The following is an 11,205-nucleotide window of genomic DNA, read 5'->3' as shown; positions in this document are numbered from 1 at the left end:
TAAAAATATTACAGAAATACAACACTGCAGATGAAATAGAATGACTCCATGAAACACTTTACGATCTTGTACTCAGATAAACATCCAATTGATTCATGATCTTTGTCTGTTTTACTTTGATCACATAAAAATATGAAGAAGCTGTTTAGATAAATATTGCCAGATTTGTATCATTCTTTTTTTTTTTTTTTTATAAATTCTGGTTTCAAGGCACAGGAAGCTGCTATCAATAATTTATTCATAGCAAAAGTGGCAGCAGCAACAATGAAATCTGCCCCAGCATAGTCTCATGTACGCACCACCCGCATGTCCGAGGGAGCCCCTCCTTGTCAGTGAGGCACTCAACTCTTGCACAGACCCCTACACACCAAAAGTTGGATCAATACCAAAAGGGAAGTGTTAGCGTAGTCAGAAATGAAACACAAGTTCAACAAACGTTCAGAAATGGCATAAAACCAGTCCATGACACCACTCAGAAATATATAAATTTTCTATATACTTCAGTGCATTCCAGATTCAACTGCGAAATAAGTAAAATATACTAGTTGTAAAACACCAAGCATCAGACTTGTACGTTTTAAGAGTTTCAGGGCAGTGTAGGATCCTGACTAATACAGTAGAAGTACCGTTGATATGTGTTATCAGGCCACTGTTTTGTCCTTTAACCCTCCCCAGAATGTGCAAGGTAGATAAAGCTGCATACTGAAGTATTAGGAACATTTTCAAGGCTCTCATTGAAAGACTTCCTCATTTTTAATATTTTCCACTGGTTAACCACAAACGTTAACAACAGAATACGTGTATGAGAATCTGAACATGTACCTCCTCAAGGACTAAAAATTTCAACTATAAGAATGGGCCCTACATTGTTCTCCTCAGCAGGGATTTTTTTTTGTGTCCATCTCTGAAGATAAAACTGGTTCTGAATTATGTGAGGAAAAGAACCAGTCCAAAACCCAAGCTTTTAAGATTTCAATTTGAGTCAAATTACTTAGTTTCTTCCACACATCCTTCACAAAGCAATACTTTCGCCAATGAAACCGGTGGAAAAACTTTACTGTAGGAGACAAACAGAAATATGAAGTATTGCTCCAGCAGTGTCCTCAAGGAGTTGCTGGCCCATGCACTATGACAAAACTTCATACGGACTTCAGCATGTAAATAAATACTTGTGTGCTGCAGTCTGCAGCCCGCAGCTGGCGTTAGGAACTTCTTATTCGTGTCAGCAGCTAACTGCTAGCTACCACCTTCTTCGTCTTGGCCACTATTACAGATCTTTTGAATGTCAGATGAACCTGGTGTTTCTTTGTTTTCTTCTCTTAGTCCTCCTTCCTGTGATTCTTTTGACATTTTCAATTTTATGCTGTCAGTCTTGTGATTAATAGATGAATTTAGCCTGGATGAGTTCAATCTCCATCTTCTCAGACTCCTATAAAAATCTTTTCTGACGTTTTCACTAACCAGCACATAGATGATTGGATCGGCAATGCTGTTTGCAGTGGCTAAACACAGAAACACTGTAAAAATTGAATATATATCCTTTTCAAATGGACATGAGCAATTCTGATGAAACATGAAGTATATGGATCTTATTATGAGTACCACATGGTAGGGAGCAAAGCAGATCAGGAAAATGACAATAATGGCTATAGCCAGATACTTCACTTTGGCTTTTTGGCGACAAGTCAAGCTGCTGCTTGTTTTTGTACTTTGGAAAATTTTGTAGTTTGTGAAAATGAGGATTATGAAAGGTATGGCAAATCCAAATAGGAATCTGGCAAAGCTGAAAGAAGCCAGTTTTATGTCAAGAGGCAAAGTCTCAAAGCAGGTCTTATTTTCTGGTTGATCTTCCATGTAAAATACTGGAGTGTGGATTATTGCAACAACAGCAAAGAGAAAACACACTATTATGATTGCCTTTTTCTGTCCTCTTCTCCCTCTTGACTCCAGAGCGTACACCAGTGCCACGTAACGATCCATAGAAATGCAGCACAAAAGCAGAATGCTGATGTATATGTTGCAGAAAAAGATGAATCCTGTTATTCTGCAAGGCTTTGCACCCATAGTCCATTGATGCTCATTTTGCACGTAGATAATCCAGAGAGGCAAAGTACTTAAATACATCAACTCACACAATGATAAACTGAAAATGTAGATGGCGATTACTTTATTCCTTTGGATTTGTACAAATGTAAGAAGGGAAGTTAAGCAATTTGCTGGAAGGCCTATGGCAAAAACGATGCTGTAAACAGCAACCAGAAGTGTCTTGCTGTCTTTGTAGGGAATTTCTGTGCAGGTGGAGCTATTATTTGTGTCTGTACAATTTTCCATTATTCTTTTTCCAGCTGGTGTTTCCTGAGAATCAGAAGACAAGGTGGAAAGTTAGCGTTTGCATCACCTAAAAATGTGTCAGTAAAGGTTATGGTTCCATAGGTGCCAACAGGACATGTCAGGGGAACAAGTTGGACACTTGTCTTGGGAAAGCATCTAAAACAAGTTTTCCCAGACCTGCTGGTCTTCTGTACTTCCCTGGGAGTCAAGTGTGATTTACTTCCAGGAAAAAGTACCTTTCTTCACAAGGAATTTCTTGACTTCAGCATGCCAATTCATTAAGACCGAGTATTGGAGACTGTCCCTACACCAGGCTGCCTCATCAATAAGACAGAGCTGCTGATCACTTTACTGAAATCACTTCCCAGAGGAAATTGAGGGCATTGGTCTTCAATTCATCTTTTTTTTCAAACTGAATAACAAAAAATGCCATTAGTAGAGATTTCATAGGCATACTTCCAAAAGAAACTATCATTTATGGTCAGTCAGGTGGGGGAACCATCTGAAGTGGGTGGTGGATGTTGTTCAGAGACCACTCAGCATTCAGGAACCAGAATCTGGCCACTGGTGGGTACCTCCACAGTGTTTACAACACAGTGGTTCAGATCTAGCTAATTCATACCTCTGTCCTCCCTCCTGATAATGAACAACTGCAGCTGAAGAACATAAACTCGTAGTGGATATAATACCCACCATAGTAAGCCAGTGAAGCTGCCTACCACATCTGTTTGATGCCTCTGGGAAACAACAGGAAACAAAGGCAGTTGGAGGAAGTAAACAAGACCAAAGAGAAGAAAATACACCTATTCAAGAAACAGAGGCAAAGAAATTTAATGCTCTTTGAACAGGATTGGTTATGAAAAACTCCACCTTTCCGTGATGACCATGCACAAAAGCAGACCTGGCATGTGGTTAGTGTTAAGTAGTGCTAGGAGAAGCATTTCTTGCAAAATCATGGGATGACTTCCATGCAGAAGTCTTCTCCAAGTGAATAGAGGAGTATGGAGGTGGGTGCACCATAATGGTAAAGAATTGTACTTCGCTGTATTTATGAGTTGTGGATGTCCACGGTGTAACATCCTTGATACAAAGAGGTCTTGACTGACTTAATCTTTTGGTCATTCTCTTATGGGGTGGACGCCTGCTCCAGGGAACAGCCAGCTAACTCCACAAGAAGGAGATATCTTGACAGAGACTGAGTCCCTTCAGACAGAGGAGGGGCATGAGTTTTCCCAGTCCACACTATGCATGAGCAATTTCTTTAACTCTGAGTTCATGCAGTGGAGAAGGTAGCTTTTAGCAGCCTCAGAACATTTATTTTTTGCTTGTTTGGGTCCATCTCAAGCAGACCACGGAGAAATAGTCTGCTTCTAGTGCAGTGGGAGCATCTCCTGCATCTCTGAGAGGGTGGGCAAGCTGGTGGGGCCATTCCTTCCCCTCCGTGTGGGCAAGAGTAGTCCCGGGGATGGCACAAGCAGCTCCACCCTGAATGCCTAACAGAGCACCTGTCATGCAAGATCCCCTAGAGCCTGAAGGGCAATCAGGTCCCCTGATTTAGTTTAGTTATCAGATAATGAAAGCAGTGTAAGAAAATGGACACAGGTTGCCCTAGGCTGTGAGACTCTCACAGCTGCACAGTGCTAGCCACAACCATAAACACCAAGAGAGGATCTCCTGACCAATATTCAGAGGTGTTCACTTCCGTCAGGTACCTCAAAGCAGTCAGAGCCCGCTCAATGACAGCAGCTTCTGAGTGAAGATGTCTTGGCAAGCGAGCAGATGGGACAGAGGCAAGTGGTCCCTGCTGTGCCTGGCACCAGCAGCAGAGCAAGCTGCTCCCTGAGGTGAGGACGTTTGAAAGGGGCTTCCACAGATGGAGGAACTGAGAAAGTGCGCTGTGCATGGAATAAGTACACAGAGGGTGCAACCATGCTCTGCAACTGCCTCCCACTTCCCCTCTGTGACAAACCATGCTCCACTCGTGCTGACACGTTGACGAGGGTTAGCGGGCAGCTGGTCGCTGCGTTAGTTGGTCCGAAGTGTCTTGCCAGAGGGCCACATCCCTCCACATCTGAGAATCAGACTAGAGTCCGGTGGGTATGTTGAAGCCCTCTCAGGGGGGATCTGAAGTTTCCTTTAGTTTCAAATGCCCCATCTTGAGCACTATTGGAGAAGAGGATCCTCACTGCTGTGAGAGGAAGACAGCACGGTACTCAGACGGGCTGCAGCAGGGTGTCTGCGTGAGAGGGTGTAAAGTTACTTCCCTTCTTTTCTAGCAGTGAAAGTGTACTCATAGCTGGTGTTAACTCAGAAAAATGATGGTTGTGATAAGGGCTGGTGGTGACCTGTGGTTTTTGCTGCCTCTAGGCATCTGCCACCCTTGGTGAATGAGGTGGGGTCTTCTCTGGGCCACCAACCAAACCGCTGTGTAGAGGGGATAAAAAGGGTGCTTGATTTCAGGGTCAGCAGCAGTTCTCTGCCCAGACCTCACCTGGGCCATGGCATATGAGAGCTTGTCCTCAACTCAGACGTGTCTGACCACCGTGAGAGCTGCTGTACACCTGCACACCAGAGAGTTGTCTTTGAGACCTCCCCTTCTAAGGTAAAGCACAGCAGGTGAACACAACTCATATGGTGACAGCCAGGATGGGGACACGGCACAGTCGCACGCCGTCTCGGTTACTCAGTGGCTGTCTACCCCAGGCATGCCTTAACAAAAATCCCTTCAAGAGTGGTTGAAGGTGTGCTCTCCTCCCCTCCCCCTGGGGTTTGAATGCTTCTCTTGACCCTGTGTTTGTCCGAATATTCTCCTTTCTGCACTGCCTACGCCTGGTGTTTGCCACTCATTGTGCAAAGGCACGCTTACCCCGGAGGTACCTGTCTCGCCAGCGAGCAGCCAGCGATGCTGCGGGGCAGGAAGGAAGTGGTAGAAGAGTTATTCTGTAGACACATGGTTCCAAATGTTTCTTTCTCTTGTCTCCCTCCTTCACCTCCTCCCTTCCTGCCCTGCTCCAAGTCTCCTTCCAATTCTTAGCACCCATGAGTGAGCCTCAGGAAGGAGATGCCTGTGACTTTTTAAGCTGCCTGCACGGAGCATGCTTTTTTTTCTTGGCTCTTGACATATGGCCTAAGCCACAGGGCTGAGGCTGAGCTGAAGAAACCTTCACACTTAAATGACTGTCAGCTGCCAGGCGCAAAGCCTCAACTGACAAAGTGCAGCCACAGGCGTGACTTTACACTTGTAGAGAAAAAACGTGTGCTGAATGCCTCCCGTGAAGGTCTGGCCTGTCAGCTCAGGAGCCTGGATCCTTCCCAGCAGTAATGCTCTCCGTCCGAGTCCCATATCAGGAAAGAAGAGAGGAAGGCATCCATTTACTCTCCTCCCTCACCTTCTCCTGGCTCTCTTCTGGCCCTGGCCACCTGGGCATCCAGCCCCAGTTCTGAACTTCACTTGTCTCTGCTCAGCTCTCCAGGCCTGCAGGGGTGTTTCCTCCCCAAACTGAAGATCAGAAAGGAGCACTCAGCAGACTATGAAATTTTTCTCTCTGATATTGCCCCTCTGCAATTAAATGCACATTTTTATTGTCTTCTCAGGCCTTCAGAGTTTGCTGTTTTGATACTTGGGTCATTCCCAGTTTTGTCTTCTGTGGAGGCTGGGCTGTGATGGATGTATCCGCACATCTCTTGAATATAGCATTCCTAACTGTACTGCTTTATCTAAAGAGGCAGCTGCCTACCTGTGAGCACTTTGTTGTGCACACTGATGCAGGACTGGAGCAGGCTAACTTGCATATCAGATATTCATTCAAGTTAAAAAAATATATAGTAATTACACAGCTGAAAAAAAATATACCATTTCAGTGTCCATTTTCTACTAATATTTGTGATGAGCAATTTTAGTGATTGAAATGTTGATAGAACAGCAGAACTTAAGAGATTTATCACATCCAGCATTATAAGGGGTCAAACATAGCTGTGATGCCAAGGATGAATGATATCCAAGAATACGTTTGTGAGAGACAAGCTGTTTCAGTGCATTAGGTTTCTTAGCTGCCCTGTAGCTTTCAGTTGAGCAAAGCCTGTCCAAAGTAGCTATTCTCACCTTTCTGTGATCTATCGTGTCCTGCTAGGGCTCACAAACAATCAACTAGGCATTACATCAGGTCCTGGCTGTTATTTACATCAACAGCTCGATGTGTATTTAACAGCACTCTGAGGCTTCTTGTTCCGCGAGGCTCACTGCACAGAAAAACCCACAGTCAGCACGTGCATGTTTCTCACCTTCAGGACATACAAAACATCTCATCTTCCAGGACAGAGACACCACCTCTGGCTCAGGAAGCACCTGACAAATCACTGGAAGATGGGGTACTCCACTAAGGAAGATTTTCTGTGTGCCTGCTCTGTGTTTACACTCTTCCCTGGATATCTGCTCTTGGCCTAGGTTATAGCCACAGTATTGGGGTAGATAGGCCTAGCATTTCTAATGTTATTGTGCCGTGTTCACACTGTTAGACGAATAGTTAATTATATTTCTTACTCCTAAAACAGAGTGCCTACATGCTCTAACATACTGAGACCTTATGGAGAGGAAACCCTGGAAAGGGCAGGGCACCTGGAGATGCCAAAGGAGAAAGGGTTGTAGATGGAAGAGGCATGATGGATGTGAAATCCCATTTTCTTGAGGTGTGGTGAGAAAGCAGCAGAAGTGTCTTGCTGCAGACCTACCAAGCAGGGCTGTGAAACCAGATGGAGATTGACTGCCTTTTCCTCACCTTCTCTTTGACCCAGTGCACCTTGCAGTCCTCGGGGCAGGTGGCCCAGATTTACCAGGAGGAACGGAAAGGTGCTCTTTCCTAGAAAGTGACAGAATTCAAATACCAAACTGGTGTCTGGTCTAGAAATCAGATCTTCCATCTTGTGAACAGAGGCCAAAGCACTGGTTTGTCGTGCAGGAGAGCCTGTGCGATGGTCATCTGTTGTCTCCCCTACCCAGCATCAGGAGCATTGAACTATCCTACAGAAGTGCCCTACTCAGCTCATGGGAGATGAAATCATGAACCTGGGATGCTGTGGGGATGTGGTTTCACCTCACACCCATGCCAGAATAACAGAGTCAAAGCAGCATCAGGGCTGGCACAAGGGAATCAGTGACAAGTAGCACCTGGCCAGGAGTGGAGCTGCCAGAGGCAGGTGGAGGGAGGGTTGTACTGAGAGCAGCTTGGCCGTAGTGTGAGCTGCACCCTCCGTCAGTGTCCAGAGGCACTTCCATCTCTGCTGATGATTTAGGGGTCTTTGTAACCAAGTTAACCAACGGGGCACCTTCTCTGGATGCTGCAAGTCCTGGGCAGAGCGCTTTGGGTAAGCAGCGCATCTGGCCACTGGGTCACATGGAGATGGACAGCAGCTCTAACCACATCACTCAGTTCTTTTGTCTTGAAAATGCCACTGCCAAGCCCCAAAAAGTGTGTGGACTTCTGTGAGCCTGCCAGCTTAGAGCTTATCGCTTCAGAGTGAATGCAAAGATCTTCACTGGAGTCTGGTCTCTGAAACAGAAAAGGGTCCTGGAACGTGCAGGGATTTGACTGGTGCCTCATTTGGGACAGTTGTTTTAATATTAATATCTGATCTTCCATCAAGAGACTGAAGTGTTTTTGCTAACACAAGGTGTAAAGAGGGAAGTGAAAGCAAGGGGGAAAGCAAAAGGCTTTATTTTGCTTTTATTTTTTTGCTTTATTTATCTATGAGCTACTCATGTAAAACTGTTTCATTTTCCAACACAGAAGTTGGAAACAACCTGTGTTAAGAAAGGTAAAAAAAGGAAATTGAAGATACAGTTACAGAGAAGAGAGGGAGAAGTAAAAAAAACCCCAATAGCATTAATCTTTGGATTAATTCGCTGGAGATACAGAGGGACAGAAGAGAAAAAAGACACAGTGAAATCCATAACATGAGTAAAATTAGATCTGCAAAGCACATTATTTAATGTATTTTTTCATTTTCTAATAACATTCTCATCATCTTTCTATGCCAAGGATTATTGTTAGGGCTGAAAATTTTGAGGCGTTTATGTGGATATTAAGAATAACTTTTAAAAGCGCCACGCTTATGATGGTTAAGATAAAAACAAACTATCGCTTCACACCTTCCTTCCTGCCCCCAATATTTGGAAAGGATAACAACCTGCATGTTTTAAAGCATAAATCAACCTTTAATGAAACAGGACCTGGGTTTCTCCTGAGGGGTTTTGTGTGCTTCCCTTAGTAGCATGTGGTACTGACGCGAGAGTACTAACATGATGTCACTCTGACCACTCAGATCTATTATAAAACATCAGTTCCCAGATATGACAGATACGCCACCAGCAGTATCACTCTTATTCTGAACCTGGGCTTCTCTTTCTTATGCAGAACCTACATGACCTGCCTGTAAACTTTTATGACCTATTAAACTTTCCAGCCGCTAGCTTTTGTGTCTGTTCACTTTAATAGGAAGCAAGAAATTGCCGTGGGTTATTTGCTCTGCCATTCTTGAAAGTAGGAAAAATGTTTGTAGTATCTTTGTTCTTAAAAATAGATTATGAACCATTAGCCCAGCAATTCAGTGAACAGGTTTAAATTTTTTTTTTTTTTTCCCAATTAGTAATAAGTAAATTAGTGGATGAAGTCACTTCTACAAGCAAGTCTCAGCATACAAAGGAAAAGCAGCAATAGCTCCACTTAGTCACCCAGCAGACCAGTCATTTTTACTGACACAAACAAGACAGTGGGATTTGAAACTACAGAGTTTCAAATTTGAATAGAATATATGAATATATAATTTTGAAATGATATCATTTCAAAACTCTGTAGAGAAAGAAGGGAGTTTTAAAGATACAGGATTATGCTGGGAATCCAGCCGGAGCACATCTCCATCTTAAAATATCTGCCTCCATCCTAGCTTGATCAGAAGGAAACCGCCCATGGGGTTTGAATGCAGAGGCAAATAAACACTGTGCAAAGCAGCTTTAATGCCCAGTCAGGGAGAAAAATCTCCATGTGATTCCTGAAAGGTAAAAGTGGCAAGTTTCTTGTATTTGCTAGATTTCTGTTTGAGTTTTACCCTCTTTTGAATGCTCCCTTGCTGCTGTAGGTCTGGAGAAGACTCTCAAGAAACAAGAAAGACCTCTGAGCAGCCTTCTGCTGAAGCAAGGCATGGCATATGCTTTCTTTTGGTCACCAAGTGTAGCCATCTGAAGTTCAGGGAGGTTTTTTGCTAGAAGCAACCACCTCTGCGTCAGTGGTTACACTAATCTCCAACTGCAAGACACTCGACAGAGAGTACTGTGATGAAGCAAGTAATCCCTGTCTTGACTAGCACTGGTTAAAACAAGCTATGGAGCATTTGTAGGCTGGAAATAGCTGTTGTAAGGAAGCAGCAAGACCTTGGGATTAGTTACACAGCCTTAATAGTTAACTCTACACTGCAGATATAAGCAATCTTATTAAAAAAAGATTTTTGTCAGAAGAGAGAAGATATTAATCATTTGCCATTCAGGAGGGGAACTCAGCAATAATTTCTGATGAGATGGTGTTTGATTTGTCTTGTGAAACACTGTTCATAGAAGTGAACTCTCAGCAACTAGAGAGCTTAAATACCTGTCTGTGGGCGTTTACATAGGTCCACACATTCACTTTCCCTGTCCCACAATCTATGACTAAATATACTATTTTGCTCAAATAAGCAGCTATGAATGAACTGTCACATAATTCAGGGTTGACAAAGGACATCGCTTAAAATTGTGAAACCCATAAACTGGGTTTCTTAGTGCCATGTTGCGCTACCTTGTGAGGAGCTACAGAGGAGAGAAGAATGCCAGGCAGGAAAGAGAGAAATGTGTATATGAAAGCTCCTGCTACAGGGTTTAAAATCATCTTATTCAACACATCTAAAAGTAGGTAAAACTACATATATATCATATGTAGTAGATAGGAGAAGTTCACAGGTGAAAACCAGACCCCCAAATCCCCCTGTACCAGTGGACTTTTTTTCCCCAGTTTCATGATCTGGAGACCATGACTCATGATTTTGGGACTTTTTGACGTGGCAAAGTTTCTTAGTCTTCTCTGAGAGCATTGAGAGCAGCTCTTGCAGGGCAGATTTACTCCCTGGTACCTACCAGCTTGTCTAGAAAAGGTCGCACAGCCAGAGTAATGGCTTCATGGCCAGGAGAGCCATCAGGAACCCCAGAATTGCTGTCACAAATTTAAGGCTAAACTATAAAGCCTGTCAGGTCAAAAGGCTGAGACAAGCATAGGTTTTGGAGCAGAGCCAGTGCAAGTGAACAGCTGAGAGCTGCCCCAGGACTGGTTAGTTTTGTGCTGCTGATTCACACGCTGTTCTTCACACACCTTCTTCACACACAAAACCAGCAGGCACTCTTGCTCGATGCCTCCCTAAAGCTATCACAGCTTAACTGATAGCCTTGGCAGTGCGGACTATTTAAATGAGGCTTTTGTTACTTGAGTGGCTCATTTGGAAACCTAACTGGCCAGACTTTCTTGCTGGCTCCTGTTGGATCTATGAAGTCTTGGAAGAAGGAGATGAGAGGGGCGATTCCCATGCACAGCTTCTGAGACCCACCCCGGGGTGCTCCTGGATGTCAAAGCACAGCCAAGTGCTGACAGATTTGACACTAAGGGCTTATATGTGGATGAATATTAATTACTCTGGACTCCTGAAAGAGCAGGCTGGGGTATGAGGGAACAGCTGTTTTAACAAGGCAAGGAGGTCTGGCCATGCTGGAACAGTGCTAGAACTGAGTGTGTCTAATTGACAGGTTTAAGGACAATCCGACTCTGGGTGGCTGAACAAAGAAGTGCTAAGACCTATGTT

The 11,205-nt window shown here is 44.0% G+C and overlaps 1 protein-coding gene across 1 annotated transcript; it reads right to left on the bottom strand.

The window, feature by feature from the left end:
* Positions 1-1,236: 1,236 nt before the first annotated feature.
* GPR132 (G protein-coupled receptor 132) lies at positions 1,237-5,729 on the bottom strand. Its single transcript, XM_074909334.1, has 2 exons — positions 5,721-5,729; positions 1,237-2,355 (listed from the first exon to the last, which is right to left on the bottom strand). The coding sequence occupies exon 2, from the start codon at positions 2,329-2,331 to the stop codon at positions 1,237-1,239; it is 1,095 nt and encodes a 364-aa protein (XP_074765435.1). The 5' UTR covers positions 2,332-2,355; positions 5,721-5,729.
* Between the last annotated feature and the right edge of the window lie 5,476 nt (positions 5,730-11,205).

The sequence above is a fragment of the Athene noctua genome, chromosome 6, assembly GCF_965140245.1.
Source record: "Athene noctua chromosome 6, bAthNoc1.hap1.1, whole genome shotgun sequence".
NCBI classification, from domain to species: domain Eukaryota; kingdom Metazoa; phylum Chordata; class Aves; order Strigiformes; family Strigidae; genus Athene; species Athene noctua.
The sequence above is the reverse complement of the archived record's forward strand: the minus strand, read 5'-3'. Positions and strand labels throughout refer to the sequence as shown.